Here is a 23,240-nt window from a genome sequence, read left to right on the forward strand (position 1 = left end):
GAAAAGTAGTAGGATCCATACAAAGATGAGCTGTATCTAACTACCACATCGTCGGCCAATCGCCTTCATGGTAGCCGCTTTCCTGCCACTTGGCAGCTGCAACTGCGACGTGTGGGCAACTAGCAGAGCATGTTGATCCTGACAAGTCAAGACAGTTTGATTGTGGAGAAAGTAAAAGTTAATCGAAAAATGAGCAATTGAGCATGCTGGAAAACAGGACCGCGGCCAAGGAAGCAGCGAGTCCACAATCCTGTGAAAGCTGATAAATTTTGAAAATACAAAAAGCTCATGAGTACCAAAAATGACTGCCATTTCAACAGTTCACAATGAAGCAATGGATACACGTATAAATGGACTTGCCCCCTCTAGAGGCATCGTCTCTACACATCTGTTATTATGCTTTAGAGAATATGACAGAACACAACATGGGTCTTCCCACAGATATTCAGGCATGTCATGGTTCCAACAAAGTTGCTGTCTGACGTCACTAGGGGATAATACATAGGACGAAGGAAAAGACGATTTTTATCACAGCAGTCGCATAAACAGAACAAATTTATAGGTTCATTACCTGTTCCTATAAATAATGGCCTAATCTGAAACACGGCAATCTCTAGCTGCTCCTGTTGCACGCGAGAGCTAACCTTTTCTATATTTGAACTTCTCAGTGGCACCAAAAACAGGTACAACTCTGCTGCTCTTCATCTTCCGATAAACAGCTCATTCGCACTTGATGGATTTGTATATGTGGCGGACAAAGAACAAGGCGCCGCGGAAGCCCACCATCCCAAGCATCAAGAAGAATGCATAGCAGATGCAGGCCATGTAGCCAAAGAAGAAAGATGTCTGCATGAAACCAGACATATCCGATCGTGCATAGTAGTAGTACAGGCAGTAGCCATAGACAAAGAAACCAGTTGATCCTCCGCATAGGAACGACCTGTATTATTAAAGGCAGAAAAATCCCAAACAAGATCAGCACGGTATTCAACTGTAGTCCCAGAATGGGAAAAAAGTACGAGGTAATAGTGCTCTTGTTTGAGCGATCATTCTACATATTGCAAACAGCTAATGTACTTAAGTATTGCGTGCTTGAATGTCTACAATGGATTTCAGCAACTAACCCTTGTTTAGAAAACATATGGTATAACTCTGTGCTGTAGTTGGTAGCCCTACACTAAAACTTGACTACCATGAGACTTTGGATAAACTGCTACGAACCAACCAAAAAAGATGGCATACCATAAAATATTAAAGCTACTTATCAGAACAGGAAATTTCGTTTTTTAGATGTGGAGCACTAGTAAGAAACCTAATAGCATAAACATAGTGCTTCTAGGTGCTCAGAAAAATGTAGAAAAGAGAGTAGGCTAGTAATGTAGAAACTAGTATGGGATGGTTGCTACTCAATTCATATTTCATCCTTGTCAAGTTATTTTCCAGAAGACAATGCAAGCATAAGAATTTATTCAAAAACGCAATTAAAGAGGAAAATAAATGTGTACCTCCACCACCACTCATGATCTTCAGCAGCAAGCTGGAAGTATGTCAGTGCAACAGTGATGAAAGCAGTGACAATAAGGAGGATGATAAAGACGATAAAGAGAATGCTGTAGATTGTGTAAATCCTGTGGCCCCAAACACTAGCAAAGATGTAGTACAGCTCAATGTATATGGCACTGAAAGGCAAAAATCCAGCCATAGCCATCTGCGGAATTGTTTTCCGGTACCAGGGAAGTGGAGGAATCTCCCTGGGGTATTTTGTGGTACGGCAAGGAGCTTGGAATTCACTTTTGCTGTTTTTACCAGCAATACCTCCCAAAACGAGCAAAGGAAATGTCACCAAGGTCCAGATGAGCACAATGACACAGATAGTGCCAAACGGCAATGCTGCTGTTGCACTATAAGCAATAGCAACTGTGTTCAAGAAGCAGAATGTCAGGAAGAGAGGTCCACAAAAGAGGCATCCTGTCAATAGCAAGTTCCTCACCTGAAAAGATCCATAAAATGGCAAAATTACTACTACAACAGAAGTGTATTTGAATTTGGTTCATACAGACAAAGCAGTACAAACCCAATTTGTCCCCTCCAGCTGACAGTAGAAAGAGGTAGCAATGTATCCAGCAATTCCTGAAGTCAGAGCATAGATGACAACCAATGCAGTAAACAATGCGCCGCGGTTGTAAGGGTAGAATACTCCAACAAGAGCAAGCAGGAATATAAAGGTTGTGCTGCAGAGGTGCCACAAAAACGTTTGTTAGACATCTGCATGTCAAAACAATTAAATGGAGGAACAATTTGAGCTCTGCAAAATATTATAAACAGAATTTTTTAACAAAAAATTAGCTGCAGGCACTTACAGGGCAAATAGTTGAGTTCCTGTGCCAAGAGCAGCGGAAAATAGCGACTTATTCTTGGGGAACCTGAAGACATCACCATGGATATACTTCCATCCAGACTCTTCTTGGTCATCAGCTGCTTCCTCATCATGGGCATACCTTCAAGTGAAAATGTACAATTTTAAATAATATATGGAGGAATATGCGACTGACTTTCATCATGCTAAGACGTCATGCACTAAAAAGGGCGCACACAATGCTGAAAGCTCGCACACAAGGTGGGGTCTGGAGAAGAGAATTTCTAGAAAACCTTACACTTGCTTGACTTTGCAAGGAGGCTGGTTCAAACCTAGGACCTCCAGGCCATAAGTGGACAGACCCTAACATGCCATGCACTGCCGCCAAATAACATGATTTAAACGGGTCACAAGGTCTAAATAGGTCCATGAAGTGATAGGTTCAACACTTTCCTGATGGGCCATCAATTGTTTCAAGGCACCATGCATTGGCGTGATTCACCACTACAGGACATCATTTGAAAAAGACCTATGAGTATTGCAAATTAAAACAATGCTGCATTTGGTAGGTAGGAGATAAAAATTTGTAGAAAATGCTCAACTAAGATGGAATCAGTTCCACCGAAAGACACTAATTAGTAATTATACACTGCATCCAATCTTAAGAGATGCAAAAAATACTGTAGTAATTCAAAACAAATCACAAATGCAAACCCCATGTACCTGATTTTCATCAAGAGAAAACAAATCATGTGATGAGTGTTTCTTTCTATTTATGGCAATGCAAAGTAAATGGAAAATTTTCTAGCGTGTTTGTGATAGAAATGGTAATCTGCAAGAATGCAAATACTCATATTCACAGACAAATGACAATGGGAAGTCCTTACTTGACAAAATCATTCTTCAGTACTCGCATGAGGATCGTTGCAAGGAACCCTGTGAGGAGGAGGACTGTAACACACGAGTTTATAATCGAGAACCAATGAACCTCCAGGTGGTGTGGCAAGTTGGAGGAGCTGGAATACTTCTCCATCCTCTTCTCAAATGGTGTAGGTGTCTCCTTCCACTTGACCGAGTAAAGGAATACCACATTGGTCTCATTATCCTCCGTCAGGTCAACCAATGCACTCTGATCAGTGTGCACGTTGATCTCGATGACCCGGTCGTTGTTGTAGAGGATATCGAAGATGATGTGCCTGTACAGGTAATACTTCGGGTCGGCCTTGCCTCCCTTCTCAACTTTACCAATGAAACCCCATAGTGGGAGATCATCATAGTACATCTGGAAGTAGTAGTCCTTAGCTACTGCATTCCGGAACTTGGCCACATCCTCCGTGGTGAGCTTCTTTGAGCAAACCGACTTGGATTCGAGGTCCACACGGAAATCAAGCTTGTAAGGTGCATCGACCAAGCGATCCCCATTGAGGACCTCACCAAGGGCCTCGCTCTTCTCTTTCACTTTCTCTGCAGATGATACAGTCTATTAGCAACTTCCAATTTGAGAAATTAATCGCTGTTAGCTTGATGCTGATCGGAAGACTTGAAATTAACACAAACTGACCAGGAGAGCAGAAAGGCAGGTCAAAGTACCGATATGTCTCACTGCAAGGGAAAGGGACACAACGTAAGAATTACTGTGTACAACCTATTAGCCTGTATGAAAATTTTGGTTCCCTCTACATACAGATCCAACTCCAAACAGTAACAGATTCACAGTTCAAAAAAATATATTCACAGCAGCCTATCAGTAGAACGGATAATTGGCGCTAAAATCAATACAAGGCCAATATGAACCAAATTAAACCCTACGAGAAGGTCCTAAGCCTACTGAATCAATTGCGGTTCCACCCGATTATTATTACAGTTCCCGGTTTTCTCTCCTAGATCTCGGAAAACCTATCGGCGTTGACCAAACCGGCGCAACCCCCACCCCAACACATTGCTCCACGAGATCGGGCGGGTACAGCCCGCGCATCGGACAAATCCGACGACTCCGATCCCTCCCCAGCGCCCACGAACAACGTCCAGACGGGGGATCTGAGGGGCGAAGCCTCACCTGGGGTTGTGGAAGGGGCCGACCTTGTTGGCGTAGAGCGGGACGGGCTCGCCGGCCTTGTAGCGGTGGTCGGAGCCGTCGGCCGCCACGCCGCCGGCCGCTGCGAGGGCGAGGAGGGCGAGGAGCGCCGCGGCCGCGGCCGGCGAGGCCGCCATCGCTCTCGTCGGGCGGCGTTGACGGGGGGGGGGGGGGACGGGCCGGGGGTTTGGGGGGTGGAAGGAGGGAGACGGGGCGGAGAGATCTGAGGCCTGCGGGATTGCGAGTGGCGCTGCGCTTACTGCTTAATAGAGGGAGGGAGGGACGGGAAGGATGGGGAGGGGGAGATCTGGGGGCCGGCCTGGGATGGCGTTGTCAGGTTGGGTGGTGGAAGGTGGCGACGGAGCGTATTGGTCCGCGAGCGAACCCACATTTTGGTGCGTCGGTCGGTTTGACACCATCCCATCCCAGCGGCCGGTTGAGTCCAACTCAAGTTTCTGCGCGCCCTTTTCCCCGTCTCAGATCCTGTGAACTGGAGACTTTTTTTCTAAAAAAAATATGTCAAGTGCAATTACAGCTGAAAAATATATATATTGGTTGCATCTAAAGAAACTGTTTCCTGGATGTATATATAATTTTCATAAACCCCCGTATCTCATTCAGCCATACTGGCTAGAAGTCCCAGATCCGCTGAGAGTTAATGTACTTCGAGATTTGAGCTAAGGTCGTCGTCCTCCAGCGACCAATGACTAGCTATTAGCGCGTGGCCGCGAGCACGGCACCAAGTAGAACAGGCTCCGAAAACTCAGAAGCGTGCCAAACAAAGTACTGAGCGGAGTTCTACCCGTCGTCGTCAGCCAGACCACTTCCATTTTAACCCGAGTTCAGTCAAAGAATAATAGAACCAAGACCATAGTGATGTCTTGACCTATGATTCCACGACCCTCCAAACAGATGCTAGCCTAGGCATATCAATGCAAGGTCAATGTTAGTAATCCTAAAACAGGAACGGTAAGGGCGGTTTGGATCCTCTTATTTTAAAGGATTTGAAATCTATTCCATCTCTATTTCGTATTATCCTCTTTTATATGCTATAGTAGAAATATAGCGTATAAGTATCTCCCTCGTATGGCCTACAATAGTATCCAAATATATTCCGTATATAATCATATTAGCTTAATAGATTTATATCTAAATTATGATTATTAAAATGGAATATGATTATTAGAATGGAATTCAATTCTAAGACTCCAAATGAAATCTAATATGACTATATACGAAATATATTTGTATACTATTGTTGACCATACGAGGAATATACTTATAGAAATAGAAATGAGCCAAAAAACGTGCTATAAATTACGGAATAGAAACATAGCTTGATGATGTATAAAATGAATTCTCATCTCTCATCCTATGAATTTAGGATAAGTCTATATCTAAATTTTGGAAAATGGTTGGAAAATGGTGGGATGTCAACCTCCAAACCAAATAGCCTAAGTAAATTTCAATTCCTTCAAAATAAGAGGATCCAGACAGCCTCTTAACTTAATAGATTTGCATCTAAATTATGTTTATTAGAATGGAATTCAATTCCAAGATTCCAAATGGAGCCTAAGGGTAAAATAAATAGATACTGTTCATCATGAATGAATTGGTTGTATATACATGATAAGTACAAGGTAAAAACTTGGCATTACAACCAGTCTGAAGTGACTGGACTACTGGAGTGAACTTGACAGATTGTACAACAACAGCTTTACATATGATTGGTTACTAAGTCTGTAAACAGGGCAATACCCTAACGATATGACAGCACCTGCTCCAATTTGCAAGTACCGACTAAACCTAAACTATTCTTCTACGAGCAGTGCTGTGGCAGCTGGACTCGAGAGCATATGTTAGCATGTCTGTGCAAAACTGGTCGTCTGGTTTCAACCACAGAGCCTGGGCCAGAAAAAACAAAAAATACACATGAGAAAACTACTGGTCGACAAGCTTGTGCTGCATGAATGCAAAGGACACAACTGACAAAAAGGAGTTGGTCCCCATTACCCAACAAGTCCTATTAGGCTACAGCATACGAAATTCCAGGAAAGATACATCTCGCATTAAATAGTACTATTGTTGCTTAACCAGAAGTATGAATTTGCTTAATTAGAATTGGAAAATTATACTACCTCCGTCCCAAATTATAATTCTTTTTAGCTTTTCTAAATACATATATTTTGCTATGCACCTTTGCTATGCACCTAGATGTACACTATATCTAAATATATAGAAAAACTATGTATCTAAAGAAGCCAAAACAAATTGTAATTTGGGACGGAGGGAGTACATGCTAAAAAGGACATACCTTGTGGTAATAATTTATGGCAGCTTCAAAATTATCCTGAATAAAGAAAAGAAGGCATGCACAAAATTCAGATAAATTCTGGATATATAACATCAATACTTTGCATTGACCAGTCAACCTAGGACATAATAAAAACTTATTTCTCCTTTTTGTAAATTTGCAAGTTATAACTCTCTTCTGTCTAATTGTCACAGGAACTTAATTTCCAACAAGCTCCAACTGCAATCAGCAAGCTTGCACCAAGCCAGTGACCTATTATTACATGGTTCTTATTTCTAAGAGAATCTCTAAACAATTGCATCACCACTTAACTATACATCCAAAGAATTCAATGGTAGCACTAAGTTTATAATAATTGCAATCACAACTGGAGCATCGAGGTGCATGTAGTTATGGGCTTAGGGCTTAGCCTTGCTGAATATCAATGGTAGCCCTGTTCATATGTTGGTTTGAAATCAGCTCAAACCGCAAACCAATCCAAATTCAAGACGAGACCAGCGAAACTGGTTTTGAACGGGTTCACTGGTTTCCAGATTAAAAAGTGCATCATTGGAAGCAGGTTTAGTCTGAAGCAGTTTAGAATAAATAAAACAGGCGAACCCATATTCAACTTTTTGACTGCAACAGAGATACGAGAACGAGAGAAGGCTCTGGATGCTTGTCAGTGATTGTGGTGAAAGGACTGAGAGCCTTAGGGAAATGGAAAAACAAAGAACACCTGCGATGTGCCTCCGCTATAAACCCTGCAGTGTGGCCGTTCCTTCACCCGAGTAGTCACAAAGTTCCCGGATTGATGGGGTCGAGGAACGTGGTATGGTCCTTGCAAGGATGGGGTCGACGTTCCATGTTTCCAGGATGGGGTCAACGTTCCCAGGTCGAGGATGTCGAGATTTGGGAGATTGCAAGAGTGGGTGGCATGCTCCTTGTTCCCTTCTTGAGTTTCATGTGGAATTCGATCAGGGTACAAGTAGATTTGCTGGAGATGATTGCGAGAGCTAGCGAGGCATTGTGGCAGTCCGCCTTCCCTGGAGGCAGCACCGCAGAAGTAGATACTGGCAGCAACAGTTCCAGGCCATCTAAAACCTTGGAACCAACACAAACTAAACCACTGCAGACGACCACCACACAACCCATGTAAACCAAACCCACCCAGTTAAAACCGTCAGCTCTGGGTTGGTTTTGTAAAGCACACCAAACCACCTTAACCCGTGTAAGAACAGGCCCAATCAATGTACCTAAAATCAATCCAGAAGCTAAGTGATATTTCACACACTGCAACTACCAGCCTATATGCCAGGAAAGCATCGTAGCGGGAAAAACATTGTAGAGAACAATAAACTGAAGAGGATCAGAAAAATACCATAAGATGGTAAGTATAAGCAAGACCAGCGAATGCGCTCAAGCTTTTGGTTGGAAAAGTGAGTGCCTTTTCGTAATATGATACTGCTCTCTGATATTCCCTGTTCAAACAATACAATGTCAAACCATGGATGACAGTTTAACAATAGCTAGCAATAAAAGAAAAGGGGGATTCGAGAGAGAGAGAAAATAAAAGAAAAGGGGGACAACAGATGCTCAAGTGAAAACTGAGAAAGCACAAAAAACTGACATACATATATATAGTAAAGTTATAATGTGACTGAAAAATTTACATTGACTGTCAAGATATGAAGAATCCTACATATTCAATTGGATGAGGTGACCTAGAAACAAGCATGATGATTTGTGATTTATATAAAAGAATGAGCAAGCAAACAGATGCCATCGTGTACTTGCATAACTGTGATAACTTAATTCAATTCAACAACCTTATTTGCCATTGCCATGCATAAAATGACATTGACATAAAAAAACTCGAAGAAAACAAGAACTTCATAAAAACTCATAGCAATATGTCAAAATTTATCAATTACTTGAGTTTCCGAAGTGCATGTCCAAGATTCACCAATGTTGGTTCCCACATTTCATTCAGAGAGGATGAAGTATGGTCCAGTGTTAACTCAAATAACTGAACTGCCTTTCGAAACCTAATATTAAACAAACAAGTCTATCAAGTCCTTGCAGAGCAAGAAAAAATCAGATTTAGATGGAATTGATATTCTATTCAACAAATTGAAACAAGTCTAGCACATTGATGGAATTGATATTCTATTCAACAAATTATGACATCTAATTAGATGGAATGTCATAAGGAATTCAGTGCTGAACGAAAAAGTAAATGAGAACTAATAGCACATATAAGGAAAACCATATTGTATATTAATCAAGTGCATGCTATGAAATGCCTATCAAACTATAGTGACGACAAATGCAGACAGCAAATTTTCTCCGACTTAACAAATATTCTACCTTTGTAGGACCATGCATGTCTAATCAAAATTATGCTCTAATTTTCAGAACCACCTTGTCAAGTGTATTTATAGGACCATGCATGTTTAATCAAAATTATGCTCTAACTTTCAGAACCATCTTGTCAAGTGTAGGTACATCATGGGCACTGATTAATTTATTCAACTATTTTCTTGTTAGCATATTTCATGGTTTCCACTTTCCAAAGATCTATATGGTACATCCAACTTTTTTGCTTTGTAAAATGGCACTGCTATTGTCAACAAAAGAACTAGTAAAGCTAAAAATGATGATTTTCAAGAAGCAGAGCATCTAGAACCAGAAGTAGAACATAGAAATTTCTTACTCTTTCATATTATAAGCTACGACCCCCAACTCATTGTATATAAGTGGATCAGATGGGCAGATGGATTTTGCTTGCGTGAAGAACTGATCACAGAATACATATCAAGAATTGAAGAAAAAAATAGCTTTTCTGTAACGAAACAAGCTTAGATATCTGGTTAACATAGTACTCAATGGTTGCTACAATCAGAAGATGCAAGTATATTTAAACAATCGATCCATTAACAAGCAAAGCTTGATTGAACGGAAGCGAACTAAAGCACTGCAGATGGTAAAACAGCATGAGATCCAGCTAAAACGTGGCTCATTTGGATCAGAAGTAAAGCTCAAGACACATAAGCATCTTCTGCAACCTATTGGAAACATTCTCAAGTTCAGAAGTCTACCAAGTACCAACGATAAATACTAGGTGAGGTGAGTACAGGATGTAAGTTAGCATGGTTCCCATTATAAGGTACATAGTACACCCCTGGGAGATCAGCAATTGCCAAAAGGACATTGAACATGGTGGTTTCTCTATTGCAATTGCCAAGACTGCTCATTTGCAAGATGAATTTGACCAACAACTGATTGCATTTTCAAACTTATTTTTGGCCTAGAACCTATAGTTTCCCTATCAGAATAAAGTTCCTCGGATGAAAATCAGAATCAAAAAGATGTTGTCAGTTAATATTACCTGCTCTGCAAGTTTGAAATTGTGCATCCGCACATATTGCATGCCCATATATAAAGTTGGCAGATGACATCTGAAGAGGTATTATCAGAAGTAGTTAGATGAAATTTTGAGAACAGGTCTGATTATGCCACAACAGAAGACATCAAAGAACCTTATACCCCAAAATAGAGAGTAGGCATCAATCCCAAAATGTTCACTGTGAAATAGCTAGAATGATAAGACCTAATCACAGTTTCAGAAAAGGACTGCCACAGGTATCTTCAAAATAAAATTGCCAAAAACACGAGAAAGATAGAAGAACAAAGTTCAAACACAATTCCAATGACGAAAGATGTGCCAAAAATCAGTACATAAAGGAAGACGATTTTTTTCTAGCCAAAACCATGAAGAGTAAGTTGACATCAACAATCATTTTGGATCTTCAACAAAAATAAAGGAAATGGATTACTCACCCAGGAAATAACCGAGCTGCAGTCCGAAATGCAGCCATTGCTTGGTCGCCCTCCTCTTGAGCAGCATAAGCAATGCCTGTACCAATCCAGGCAGGAGGAAATGTCCCATCTAACCCTGTAGCTTTGCTGAAGGGAAACATAGTGCACATTAAACCATAGTACCTAACAAGCTTTACTAATTAGAATCCTCCCAGTGAATGCAAAAGATTGCACCATGGCTTTAAATAACTTTCCTCTTCACCATATTATAGCATGAAAGCCGACAAAAGGCACCATGACTCTAAAAGCAACATTACACAGTACTTTCCCCATACTATTTTTCAGTCTGTAACTGTTTGTCTTCCACTCTTACGTTGCAGGTTTTCGTTTTGACACAATCAAGAGAAGAACAACATAATAATAATTGTAAATATCCATGACAACATAGCAAGTAGTGCTGGTTCCGGAGTTTCCACACTAAGAAAGTGATTTTATTTCAAGATAAAAAAATGGCAGAATAATGAAGCTACAATGAAAATGAAAATGAAAATGTGCTGACTTCTGAGATTAAGACAGAACAAGATGATTACCCGAAGTATCTCCGAGCTTGATCATATTTCTTAATGCAGTAGTAATAGCAACCAACAGCAAACCATGAAAGAGCTCTGCAGATGAAAAAGAATGGTAATAGAATTATGCAATGAACTTGATTTACTGCAAACCATCAAGGATAAAAGTTTCCTCCCTGTTCGTGCTACGCAAATGAAGTGAGGACTCAATGAATCAGGACATCTAGAGGTAATAATTTTTTACAGCATTAGAATATCTATCTTTCTTTCAGAGGAATACCCTCATCTTTTGTTGAAAATTAAAGTCGGAATATCAATAATATTGGGTCACGGAGATCAAAAGAATAAATAAATTGATCAAAGAATTATTAATATCCATACTTACTTTTGAGGATAATCCTTCACTAAGTTGCACGCCAAAAGATAAAGATCATTGGAATGACCAAGCTCCATTGCAGCTGCCAAATGAACTAACGTGCCCTTTAAATGGAAAGGGTCCCTTTCAAGTAACCTGAGACAGAAATTGCAACATATGGATGTATGGGCAACATTTGTAAGGAAACAAAAAGTGAAACAGAATAATGAATGCTACCGACTTACGAAGATGTCAGTTGCCAGCATTTTTGGTACTCCCCACTCTGATGATAGTATTCAGCTTTGCAAGCCAAAACATCAATGTTATTTTTCAGTGTTTCACCGGAACTCGAGGACGAAATACTGCAAGATTCTCGTTCAAGTTCCTTGAATTTTGCTTCAACAACATATTCTTTTTCATGCTAAAAGGCAGTAGACAAACCATCAGCAAAGGAAGCATATACAATTTACATTCATTGTCTATTGGCATGTGTAGGGTTTAGGAGTTACTAGGTCAAGTACCTTCGTAATCAAACATGAGTAAAATGCTGATAGCCACCCGTCTTCCTCTCTGAATTGCAGGGAGGACAATAGCTCAGATTCTGAAATATATCATTGCACCATCTTAGTCTCTATAATGCTGAGAAAATAGCCAAATCAAGAAAATACAAGTTATGATATTTGATAGACTATCCTCATCGGATGCATTTCAGACGTACGGTCAGATTTTTCAATCATATCTAGCTGGTAGTAGATTATAAGTTATATCTGCTTAAAAGATGATTGGAATGCATATTTTAACTTTAACATTCATTCAAGATATAAGCAAGCGTTAAGACAAGCAAAAAGGCCGATTTCAATATTACCTTCCTCGCAGGTCAACATATAATTATCAACAAGACATTCGAGAGCCTGAAATAAAAAAGAAGGAATAACACTTAGGACCCTGCAAAACTGGAATAGCACATAGCATTATATCAACCAGTGACACTGTCAACAAAAATTGAAATTGTCAATGTTCAAAACTGGAATACCACATGGCATTATATCAATATAGCAGTGGATCAAGCTCCGCCTAGCTAGCCAGTTATACTTTTCGCAGGCAGCTAGAGTAATGCCATAGGAAAGGTATATAACAAAGATTCTGACATTTTCTTTGCAACCATGAGTTCCATTATCATAGGTCATCTTTCTCCATTTCTAACTTATCCCACTTTCATGCATGGATCAATTCCCAAACCACTTTAGAAAGAAAAATGCATAGGTGCTATGCAAGGTGGTGTTCCTCCATCTAGCGCCTAGGTGTTGCCTAGTTCCACTTCCACATAGCCCTGTGGCCTTTTCACACAGAGCTGATTGTCAAGAATTCAATAAATGATGATGCTTTTATACAATGTTATGAGCTCATTTGTATTTTGCAATCTTGATGGAAACAACAATGACAGGGTTTGACGCATTGTTTATTTGACCTACGAGTAACAGCGCTACAGTTCTACCTTATACCACTCTTGACCACAATATTTGTAAGTAATAGTGCATGATCTTTTATGATAACAAGGATAGTAATACCAATTATTTAAAAGTCACTGCTCTTCTCACCTCGTAACATAAAGGATCAGCTTTAATAGCTGCCTTGTACCTGAGATCGAAGGGAAACAAAATATATTTAGCAGAATCGCATAACAAGTTATTCAATATAATACTGATGATGATGCTATTTTGAAATACACGATCAGTTTTAACCAAAAAAACCAAAGGTACCATTGCCGAGCAAGATCACGGTTGTCCAGTGCTTCATAAGCCTTGCCACGTAAGAAACATATAGCTGATTTGATCTGGCAAGCAAGTATTATTACAGAAATAAGCAATCATCATATTAACAAGAGAAGGAGGGAGAGGGTGTCAAGTGAGGCAGGGAGCATCATCATACATTGATTTCATGATCTTCAGCATCCTTATCAAAATAAATGTCACTGCCATCATCCTGATCAAGGACCTTTCCATGTTCATCCACTTTTGCATCCCCAAGCATCAACAAACATTGATGCCACTCTTTCAACTCCTCCTAAACAAAGAAATAAAAGTATTAAGTTGTAGCTGTAGTAGAAGCACAAAGATGTCACTAAGTTCTTCATGTTTAGTTTTCCTTTTGAAATCTTGGCTTCCTTTTCCATTTTGCTTTCTTCTTGTTCTTTGCTTGTTCTTCATGTTCAGTTTCCCAAATTTTAAATTTATAACCAGTAGGGGAACACCCCTTCTGTTTTCTTTTTAAGAAAAGCATACCAATAAACTAACATAAAAATGGCAAATTGAAGCCTTCATCTTTATAGCCATAGATGACAGAAAATATTTACATCATGTCAGACAATCTTCTAGGTCCAGTTGCTCTTCTAGCAGCTTCATTATCAAGGATTACGAAAAATACATCAGAAACGTGATGCTCATTCCATGCAGCAATTTTGGTCATTTTGCTTCTTAACAAATTCTGATATTGTTCTAACTACAAACAGCAGGAAGACTTATCAAGTAAAAATGCAGAAACACGCAATCAATTCGTTTGCTGACAAGCACAAATCACGGCAGCTTGTCGCCGTTTCAAAGCTTTCTGCTACAGGCCCAAAACGAGATTGCAAGCATGAGGGGCACAATGTATCTTAGCAAATGCCGAATCACACTAAAAAGCGTCCCTCGAAATCGAATCTAGTGAATTTTAGTGTTTTACCATTCAGTGCAAATGTCCGCAAGGTGTTCGGCCAAAGTACTACCCAAAAACGCCTGACGAAATGTCGAGTCCTGCTGGTGAAGAAAGGAAGACGCAGGAGCGAAACGCCTCAAACAGCGAGGAGCGAAACGCGGCCCTTTCACTGACACGCACGCGGGCGCACTCGACGAAAGGAAACGGCGGGGGAAGAGCTCAGCAGCCTTACGAGGCACTTGGCGGCGAGGAATCGGAACCGGAGGTCGCGGAGCAGGCGGGAATTGTTGAGGAGGTGGAGCGCGCGACGGAAGTGGCGGCCGAGGAAGAGCGCCTGCGCGAGCATGTACAGGTCGGCGGGGTCCCCCGTGGCGGCGGCCACCTTGTCGGCGAGGAAGATGGCCGACGCGTACAGGTGCTTCCCGACGCTGTCCCGCACCACCCCGCGCAGCCGCTCCAGCGCCTCCTCCCTCATCTCCGGCGGCGGCGGTGGCTCCTCGGCAGCCTCTCCTACTCTCCTGCGCTTGGGGCTCGGCTCGGCTGCTGCGAGGGAGGAACTCGAAGAAGGGGGCGGCACGCGAGGGAAACCGAAATTTGTGTCCCACATTCGAACTAGGGTTCAATGGAAAAACAGGTCGAACCAGCAATTCGTATTTCGTGGTGTGTGTGGGGGTCGCCTGTGAGGCTGTGACGTCATGCTGCTTCTTCGCCGCGAGATCTAGTAGATCAGTTGGGCCGGAGTTCCTTTTAAAAAAACATTGGGCCGAAGTTAGGGCCCACTGGAGTATTTGCTCGGGCCTTCGAGTGTAGGTGGTAGGCCGGGCCAAATCCATTTGGTTGAATATGATTTGCAGTTTAGGGCCCGTGGGCTGTGGCATATACTTTGACTTCTTTTCTGTTTGGAATATTGGAATTGAATTCCATTCTAATAATTATAATTTAGATATAAATCTATTAAGATAATATAATTATATATTAAATATATTTGTATATAAATATTGTTGGCTATATGAGAAAGATATTTATGTGCTATATTTTTACTATAAAGGAGTGAGCCAAGAAGTGTGGTATAAGTTACGAAATAGAAACATAGTTTGTTGGTGTATAGAATCAATTTTTATCTCCCATATTATAAATTTAGAATAGACTTATATCTAAACTTTAGAAAGTAGTTGGATGTTAAATTTTAAGACAAATAGTCTAGTTTAATAAGTAGATTTCAATTCCTTCAAAATAATAGGATCCGAACGGCCCCTAAACTTTTTTCTCTTGGATTCTGCTAAATCATACTGATATGCTTTACTTTATTCCACAGTGTATATTGCACAAATTTTGTCGAATGCGGGTCTTTATGATCTCACGGTACGTGTTGAGTGCCGCCCATGTTTTTCGAAGACTTTGAGCGAAAGAATACAAAGTTTCCTAGAAAGGATTTCGATCACACGAATTTCGCACGAAAACATATTATTAGTCCTCCTCTAACTTCATTAAGAATCATCAATTTTAATCATGGCACCAGCAAAGCAAATTCTCCATACGCTGCAGGTAATCTCTTGCATTCCTAGTATCATGTCTTTCTAGAAATGTCCAAAGTCATTACGACGCAAAACGCTACCTGACACGCGCTCGCGCATGCAGTCATCGCAGATCGCACACGCACGTCACGCATCCATCCACCAGAGCGGAGCTAGCGCCGTCGCCGCGCACCACCGCCCGGGACGGCGCCGCTCGGTGGAGCCAGCGGAGCATTAACCTGAGTGCCACACCGCTGGAAATCAGCGACGCGCGGGGGCGGAAAGCTCCCCTTGATCGCCGCCGTCGTCGCCGGCGCCGCGGTCGAGGCGCCAAGGGCCTTCTGGTCGGCCATGTCGCCGCCGCCGCAGGACAGGAGGCACCTGGCGATCTGGGCGCAGCCCAGGCGGTTGACGATGGTGTAGCTGCCGTTCTGGTACAGCTTCATGACGTAGCACTCCTCGTCGCCCACCTCGCTGGGGTCGGCCGAACCCAGCGACGGCGGCAAGGGCGCGGGCGCGGCGGGAATGGCGGTGGCGGTGGCGGCGGACGCGTCGGCGTAGCAGACGAGGTGGCACTCGTCCCAGTAGATGGGGCAGTACCTGATCAGCAGCGGGTTGCGCCCCGTGCAGAGGTAGCAGATGTATATCTCCGTGTCGTCGCGGGGCGACGTCGCCGCGGCATTGCTGAACATCGTGGTGTTCACGTCGCCGACGTGGGCCGTGGCGCTGATGAGAAGGATGAGGAGGAGGGAGGCATTGAGGATTGAAGCTGCCGGGAGAGGCATCTGGGTCAGTGGGAGGGACGATGCGTGCTCGTGCTCAGTTGTGCGAGCGAATTTGGTGTGTAGTGGCAGGGTGGATTTGACTGGGAGACTGCAGGCGGATATAAAGGCTTGCTTGTTCTTGGACTTTTCCGGGAAGGATTAATGCCTGGCTGCCTGCCGTCAATTTGCAATTAGCAACTAATTCAATTCTTACTTTAGAAGCAAACTAGCTCCTGAATGTGGGAGCATCCTGAACTCCACAATCTGGAGTGATGCTACTCTACTTGCCTCTCGCCAGTCATCACGGATATTCAACAGTCAGCGAAGACAAAGCTGAAGCCGAACTCCAGGAATCGGCCAAATGTATCAGTGAACTGGACACCAAAATCATCTGCTGGCAGTGGGTGATCGAAGCATGCCTAGTTAATGTTTCGGCGCTTTCTGACTAGTCGGAGGCGTTGAGGACACCATGGCTCTCATTGGCGCCCTCGCCTAGTCGCCTTTTGTTTTGTCTTCTGACATGAAAAACGACTCTGCTCTGTAGAGTCTAGACTGGAGATACCCAGGCACCCAGCGTGGCAGCACCGTGAACTAGCCATGAGACCAGGCTCTAGCTCCTACTGCGTCCTAGGTCTGGCCATGGATAACGCAGAAAGCAATGGTTGCCGTTGAAAGCCCTGCGGTGTACAAGTCGGCAGAACTAAAAGAAACTACCGGATCGACGACAAATTGAGATATTTGTAGCCTGGAATCAGGGTAAGCAACGGGACATCACTTCGCAGTTCAAGACACTCCAACCGTTCTTGATTACAAGGGAGGGACGATAGCTAATTTGTGACTATACAATACAGCTCAGTCAAATTTCGTTAATTTCTTAGCTAGCTAATGCATGCTCCGATCTGGCCCAGACTGCATGTTTTTTTTCTTAATAAATACTGCAGACTGCAACTACCAAGACGCAAACGAAGTTAAACGGATCTGTTTCGCAAAAAAAACTAAAAACAAATAGGATTCGATTCTGAAATACTATTTTGACTGCATATTACAAAGCATTCGTTCTTTTTCTAACTTGTACGGAGTGCGAAATTATTTTTGCATTTCAGAATCTCGTTTCCCTACTCTTGTCAGCGACAGGATGTTCCTGTAAACGCGTATGCACGCGCAGCGCAGGCGGCAAAAAGTCCGTTCGAGCGGACCAGGTGCGTGCGTCTTCGTGGTCGTGGGATCGTCACTCGTGGCTGCACTACACGCCGGCGACGGCGGCGCCCCGCGCGGTGAGATGGCCACCGCAACGCTCGAACTCGGGCAGGCCGTGCGGCAGCTGCCCTCGCGGCGTGGCGGGGGTATTCCTCGCCGGCCCCCCCGTCCCCTACGTGCTCGTCGCAGTCGCCGCACTCGAGGTAGCACGCGGCGGCGGTCGCCTTGCAGCCGACCACGTCGACGACGACCCAGCTGCCGTCCGGGAACACCTTCATGACGTAGCAGTCGTCGGCGTCCCTGTCGCCGCCGCTGGCGGCGGCCACCGCGCGGCGAGGGCGGGGCCGGGGTCGGCAGGGTCAGGCACTTGAGGTGGCAGTCGTCCTGCGCGACGGGGCACCGCCTGATCATCAGGCTGCTGCGCTTGCGGCACAGGTAGCAGGTGTACTGGCCGTTGTGCGCCGCCGCTGCCGCCGGGAACGCCTCGGTGGAGCGCCGCAGGGCCATGGCGGCGGCGTTGTTGGCTACCGTGGCGTTCGATCCGGCCACGGCGGTCGCTGCCAAGAGGAAGGCGACGAAGAAAACGACGTGGACGATGGGTGCCCAGGAAGCCATCGGGGAAGGACTGCGTGCGTGCGTGCGTGGAATGACAGGAGAGGATTAACATAAGCCTGCGGCGCTGTATATAATATAAGGTCAAGGTGGCGTCACTAACATTAACCCCTCAAGTTTTTTGTGGGAAGAGGTATCTGGGGTTTAATCTTTGCTTCACATAAATAAAAAAAATCAGAAGTCGTTAAACGCATTAGAATGTTGCAGATGAGTTTGCGCCTTTTACAGATACCTCTTTTTATGTGTTTTCTTGTCAGGCTTCAGATCACTCCCCCCCCCCCCCCCCCCCCCCCCCCCGCGTTTCTTTAAGCTACATTACACCCGCTGGGCCAATGGCATGCAAAAATATCGCTAGATAGACGATGTGCCGGAATCGCTGGTCGTCAGGGAAGGGAAACACAGGAGAAGTAACGCGAGCCGTCTTTTGCAGAGCGCAAAAACGGGTAAATTACAATGTACTCGAGTCGGGGCAACTCCTCCCTACTCCGGTGAACTGAAGATTCAGTGGAAACAAGCCTGAACAGATAAACAGGATGTTTCACACCCCCCCCCCCAAAAAAAAAATCCAAGATGAGCACAATACAGACAAGGTAACGCAGTAAAATCCCCCGAATCTGCTTTCGGTCTCCGATACATTCACGAAATTTTCAGCACAATCCCTCCAAATGCAGTCTCAAAAATTGGAAGACAACAAAACTTTAAGTTGTAGCCAGATTGCTAGTACGATCCACTATCCTCCATCGGAAGTTCGGTCGGCCAAGGAAATCCGTTACAAATCATCCATCGCTCAGCAGGTCAAAGAGCAACAGAAATTCAGGCAAAGACGAGAGGATCTAGGGCGCTCGAACTGCCTGCACCATCGCCTTGAACGCCGCCATAGAGGCGGCCCTCGTGCACGGCCAGAGCCTCAGCTCGGCGACCGTCGGGCCGTCGTCGCCGCGATCCACATCCATCTCGCCCGCCTCGCTCGTGTCGTTGCCCCCGACGAGGTCCCCTGGCGCCAGCGGGAACAGCTTCAGGCACGCGCCGCTCAGATCAGCCCCCGCGTCGCCGGGCGGCGGGCGGCGGAGCACCCGGACGCTCCGGCCGAACGCCATGACATCCCCCGAAGCGACAGGGAACAGCGGGAGCGTCCCGTCGGAGATGCGGCGGAGTGGGGCAGCGGCCGCCCACTGCTGCGGCTGCGGCTGCTTGCCGAGGACGGAGTTCCAGCGGTTCTTGACGGCGTTGTCGGAGCGGCCGGGGAGGAAGCCCGCGATGGTGGCCCACTTGTTGGGGTACAGGCGGTGGAGGCAGGCGATCTTCTCGTCCTCCTCGGGGGTGAAGGGCCTCACGGCGTCGACGACGGGGGTCAGGTGCTGGCACCAGCGGAGGCGGCACGACTTGGGGTTGCGCCCGGGCAGCGCGGCGCTGATGGCCGCCCAGTTCTGCGGGCCGTGCGCCCGCACCTGCTCCCGCAGCGCGGCGTCCTCCTCCTTGGTCCACGCCGACTTCTTCATCGCCGCCTCGTCCGGCATCGCCATCGATCGCTCTCTTCCTCGCGCCCTGTTTCTTGGGCGGCAGAGGCTGCGGGGTCGTTCCGGGGCGCGTGGGAGTGGAATTGGATGCAGGACGCGGCGGTTAGTTGGGTGCCACAGCCGCTGCGGCGGGTCGCCTTATATAGTTTGCGGCGGCTGACCTACGTAGACGGGAGTCGAGTTCGCTACGGGTCGGCGCTTGGGCGAACTCGAGTTCGACACGGGAAAGAGGGTTGCGGGGAGTGGGGTCCGACCTCGGGTAGGATTCCTGACGCGCACGACTCGATTTCTTTCCTTTTTCTTTTTGAAACGGACTCGTTTCATTCGGCTGGCCGGCAGCGGCAGGGGTTTGGGATGGGCTGCCTGCCGGGGCTGAAAGCCTGAAACAGAGGGAGGCGGCCGCTACAATTTTCTTCATCACCCGCCGCCGACGCATACGGCATACCTGTGGAGGATGTCGCATGTGGGGCCCACTGTTCATTGCCTGTGCGTGGGTGACGTATGGTCGCAGGTGTGTTGAAACGCTTCAATTGGCTGCTCGCCTGCTCGGTGGCAAGGGTCTGGTTAAAGCATTTCGTGACATTTTGCTCTCTACACTTGAATCTCCCACTCTTGATTCGGACCCAACATTTTCCCATCTTCGTTTCAAATAGGAAAACGAGTAGAGCAATAGCACAGTTCAGTAAGCTCCGCCCATCCCCGTTTTTCGCTTCAATCTGAACAGGAAATTCAGCAATACTAGCTTCTAGTATAAGAGAAAAAGGGCGCAGCCCAGGCAAAAAAAAAATGCAGCTCCAACTTGCAATTGGTCTATAATTTTAGTTATGCCAATTAACAATTCGCGCAAATGGCGAACACCCAGGGAACAGACCAACTCAGTGCATCGCGACTGCAAAATTTACCGAAAGCCGAAACAGATAAAATTTCAGCAGCAGACTGTGCCTAGATTTCTATTAGACCGTAGCTCACTCAAATCAGCACGGAAATTAAATAATATCGGTAGCTCACACCATGCCCCATGGTGATGGTTCGTGTTGATGGAACTGCAGGGAGGCAACTAGCAGACGCCGTTGGTCTTCTTGGCGAGTACAAACTTCTTCCACGCCTCCGTCACCGACCTCTGCGTCTCCAGCTCCGACTTCTTCCTGACGAGCGGCGCCAGCGGCAGAGGGGGCGGGAGCCTGGACGGGAGCGCGTCCAGCTGGTACATCACCTTCTCGATGTCGAGGACGAGGCGCTCGGCGAGGGTGCGGCTGAACTCCTCCCGGATGACGACGCGGAGCACCGTGACGTGCTGCGCGTCGGGGGGCATGGTGTAGGCCGGCACGATCCAGCCGAAACGGCGCAGCATGTCGGAGATCTCGAACTCGTCGTGCCGGCTGCGGTCCTTGAGCGAGAAGGCCACCAGCGGCACGCCCTCGTCCTTGGACACGATGTCGAAGCGCCCCGTCCGCTCGAGGCCCTCCTTGAGCACCATGGCATTCTCGTGGCAGTTCTCCATGATGTTCCTGTACCCCTCGAAGCCGTGGCGGATGAGCTGGTAGTACTGCGCGATGACCTGGCTGGAGCCCTTGGAGAAGTTGAGCGTGAACGTCGGCTGGTCGGCGCCGAGGTAGTTGATGTGGAAGATGAGCTCCTCCGGCAGGTCCTCCTTGTTGCGCCAGATGCACCAGCCGATGCCGGCGTACACGAGGCCGTACTTGTGGCCGCTCACGTTGATGCTCTTCACCCACGGCAGCCGGAAGTCCCACTCCAGCTCCGGGTACAGGAACGGCGCGATGAACCCGCCGCTCGCCGCGTCCACGTGGATGGGCGTCCCCCACCCTGTCTCCCCGTTCTTCACCTCCAGCAGGTCGTTGAGCAGCTTCACGTCCTCGAACTCGCCGTTGAGCGTGGAGCCCAGGATCGCGGCCACGCAGATGGTGTTCTCGTCAACCATCTCCACCGCCTTCTCCGGGTCCATCACGTAGTAGCCGTCGCGCAGCTTCACCTCCCGGAGCTCCACCTCGAAGTACCTCGCGAACTTCTCCCAGCAAACCTGTATCGATCCGACCAAGCAAGTGGTTGCGATTGATCAGAGCTGATTCGTCGGCTGGGGATTTGCAGCTGATCGCGCGGGGCAATCAAAATCAAATTGTTACCTGGACGTTGGCGCCGGTGACGATGTTGGGCTTGTCGAAGGGCTTGCCCTCGGCCTTGCGCTTGTTCTGCCACCGCCGCTTGAAGGCCAGCCCGGCCAGCATGATGGCCTCCGACGAGCCCACCGTGCCGACGCCCACCGCCGTCTCGGAATCGCCGAGCGGCGCGTTGAAGAGATGCGCGATCATGTTCACGCACCGGTTCTGCAAATGCAAACTAGCGTGTCAGAGAAAAGAAGGAAGAAAATCTCAGTCAGTAGCTGCTGCAGTGCTGCCACAAGCCCACAGCAGCCCGCCCCAAGGTAAACAGGCTTAGGTGCGGCCCAAAACTGACGCGGGCCCCTTTTGTTTAAGATTATTATTTGCGGGATCTCGCATTCTTTTTTTTTAAAAAGAAAATTGTTCGCCCGAGCCCCATTACATGATGACGTGAACTGACGAACACTTTCTTCAGGGAAAAAAAGTGATGAATGGATAAACAATTGTGCCAGCAGGGTGGGCCCCAGGCAGGACCAGCCAACCTTCGCCGACCAAGAACCGGCTCTCCCCGCTCTGTTGTGGGAGCACGACGAGGGAAGAAGGAAAAATTCGCCGCACTCAGTCAGAGGATCAAAGTCGTCGGGTGATGTTCGTACCTGGAGCTCGGTGGTGACGGGGTACTCGTCCATGTCGACGTAGTTCTTGTTGATGGCGGCCATGATGAGCTTGTCGCACTCGGGCTCCATCCAGGTGGTGACGAAGGACGCCAGGTTCAGCCGCGGGTTCCCGTCCAGCATCAGCTCGTCGTTGATGATCTGGTACGCCGCCTCCTTGGGGATCGAGTTCTCCGACATGCGGTACCTGCTCACACACCAATCAACAAAACAGAGGTTCAGTCCAAGGGCTCATCACAGAGTCATCAGAGTCCCGGAGAGAAGAAAGCTGCAGGCATTGTTCAGAGCCTGCGGTGATGTCCCAGCACAAGCGCCGGCGGCAAGAACAGATGCGAGAGAGTAGCTAGTCCGATTTCAAGAGCAGCTGCAGAGTGGGGGAATGGGTACTTGCCTCGGGAGCGAGGAGCGGACGTAGCGCGACGCGAACGTGGAGTGCACGGACATGTCACTCTCGGAGACGGCCTTGGAGAGCACCATGGCGGCTGCGATGGAGCGATCCCGGCAAGCCTGCTCTTAAAGAATTGGGTTCAGGCTTGGCGAAGAAGAAGAAGAAGAAGCTCTCTGCACTTGCGATGGCCGCGATGTGTTGGTGTGTGCTTGTGGCGGGGGCCGGGCGCCGCTATTTATGCGCGCCCGACGCGGCGAGGCCAAGGGGGATTAAAAGGAGGGCGATCTTGACTTG

General features: G+C 46.5%; 5 protein-coding genes and 1 pseudogene across 5 annotated transcripts; all 6 read right to left on the minus strand.

Annotated features, from left to right (window-relative positions):
• Positions 1-339: 339 nt before the first annotated feature.
• LOC112874331 (transmembrane 9 superfamily member 2-like) lies at positions 340-4,620 on the minus strand. The gene is made up of 7 exons (XM_025937600.1): positions 4,413-4,620; positions 3,918-3,958; positions 3,244-3,820; positions 2,361-2,498; positions 2,075-2,231; positions 1,506-1,990; positions 340-940 (listed from the first exon to the last, which is right to left on the minus strand). Exons 1-7 carry the CDS (start codon positions 4,565-4,567, stop codon positions 721-723), a joined length of 1,773 nt encoding a protein of 590 aa, XP_025793385.1. The 5' UTR covers positions 4,568-4,620; the 3' UTR covers positions 340-720.
• Positions 4,621-6,009: 1,389 nt separating this feature from the next.
• LOC112873636 (anaphase-promoting complex subunit 6) lies at positions 6,010-14,835 on the minus strand. Its single transcript, XM_025936652.1, has 16 exons — positions 14,396-14,835; positions 13,399-13,533; positions 13,230-13,303; positions 13,068-13,107; positions 12,335-12,380; positions 11,991-12,070; positions 11,715-11,890; positions 11,500-11,625; positions 11,136-11,210; positions 10,567-10,692; positions 10,115-10,184; positions 9,440-9,522; positions 8,658-8,771; positions 8,105-8,204; positions 6,745-6,780; positions 6,010-6,335 (listed from the first exon to the last, which is right to left on the minus strand). The coding sequence occupies exons 1-16, from the start codon at positions 14,768-14,770 to the stop codon at positions 6,237-6,239; spliced, it is 1,755 nt and encodes a 584-aa protein (XP_025792437.1). The 5' UTR covers positions 14,771-14,835; the 3' UTR covers positions 6,010-6,236.
• A 1,015-nt stretch (positions 14,836-15,850) lies between these two features.
• On the minus strand, positions 15,851-16,462 carry LOC112873367. Its single transcript, XM_025936335.1, has one exon. It carries the CDS (start codon positions 16,460-16,462, stop codon positions 15,851-15,853), a length of 612 nt encoding a protein of 203 aa, XP_025792120.1.
• A 1,222-nt stretch (positions 16,463-17,684) lies between these two features.
• LOC112873368 lies at positions 17,685-18,253 on the minus strand (annotated as a pseudogene).
• Positions 18,254-18,897: 644 nt separating this feature from the next.
• Positions 18,898-19,824, minus strand: LOC112878299 (myb-related protein 308-like). The gene has a single exon (XM_025942745.1). The coding sequence runs from the start codon at positions 19,771-19,773 to the stop codon at positions 19,084-19,086; it is 690 nt and encodes a 229-aa protein (XP_025798530.1). The 5' UTR covers positions 19,774-19,824; the 3' UTR covers positions 18,898-19,083.
• Positions 19,825-20,545: 721 nt separating this feature from the next.
• LOC112877718 (glutamate decarboxylase 1-like) lies at positions 20,546-23,170 on the minus strand. Its single transcript, XM_025942074.1, has 4 exons — positions 22,950-23,170; positions 22,541-22,745; positions 21,909-22,109; positions 20,546-21,805 (listed from the first exon to the last, which is right to left on the minus strand). The coding sequence occupies exons 1-4, from the start codon at positions 23,033-23,035 to the stop codon at positions 20,825-20,827; spliced, it is 1,473 nt and encodes a 490-aa protein (XP_025797859.1). The 5' UTR covers positions 23,036-23,170; the 3' UTR covers positions 20,546-20,824.
• Between the last annotated feature and the right edge of the window lie 70 nt (positions 23,171-23,240).

This window comes from Panicum hallii, chromosome 9 (assembly GCF_002211085.1).
Source record: "Panicum hallii strain FIL2 chromosome 9, PHallii_v3.1, whole genome shotgun sequence".
In the NCBI taxonomy this organism is placed as follows: Eukaryota; Viridiplantae; Streptophyta; class Magnoliopsida; order Poales; family Poaceae; genus Panicum; species Panicum hallii.

Bases quoted from the DNA above. Each gene is read 5' to 3' on its own strand.
- LOC112874331 (XM_025937600.1), bottom strand. From the start codon at position 4,567: ATGGCGGCCTCGCCGGCCGCGGCCGCGGCGCTCCTCGCCCTCCTCGCC. The intron at 3,959-4,412 runs GTGAGGCTTCGC...TTTCCCTTGCAG, and splicing joins GGCCCCTTCCACAACCCCAG to TGAGACATATCGGTACTTTG. The intron at 941-1,505 runs GTACACATTTAT...TTAATAATACAG, and splicing joins GATCATGAGTGGTGGTGGAG to GTCGTTCCTATGCGGAGGAT.
- LOC112873636 (XM_025936652.1), bottom strand. From the start codon at position 14,770: ATGTGGGACACAAATTTCGGTTTCCCTCGCGTGCCGCCCCCTTCTTCG. The intron at 12,381-13,067 runs GTGAGAAGAGCA...TTTTTATTTCAG, and splicing joins CTGATCCTTTATGTTACGAG to GCTCTCGAATGTCTTGTTGA. The intron at 11,626-11,714 runs GTAAGTCGGTAG...TTTCTGTCTCAG, and splicing joins TGCTGGCAACTGACATCTTC to GTTACTTGAAAGGGACCCTT.
- LOC112873367 (XM_025936335.1), bottom strand. From the start codon at position 16,462: ATGCCTCTCCCGGCAGCTTCAATCCTCAATGCCTCCCTCCTCCTCATC.
- LOC112878299 (XM_025942745.1), bottom strand. From the start codon at position 19,773: ATGGCGATGCCGGACGAGGCGGCGATGAAGAAGTCGGCGTGGACCAAG.
- LOC112877718 (XM_025942074.1), bottom strand. From the start codon at position 23,035: ATGGTGCTCTCCAAGGCCGTCTCCGAGAGTGACATGTCCGTGCACTCC. The intron at 22,110-22,540 runs GTACGAACATCA...TTGCATTTGCAG, and splicing joins CCGTCACCACCGAGCTCCAG to AACCGGTGCGTGAACATGAT. The intron at 21,806-21,908 runs GTAACAATTTGA...GGATCGATACAG, and splicing joins TCACCGGCGCCAACGTCCAG to GTTTGCTGGGAGAAGTTCGC.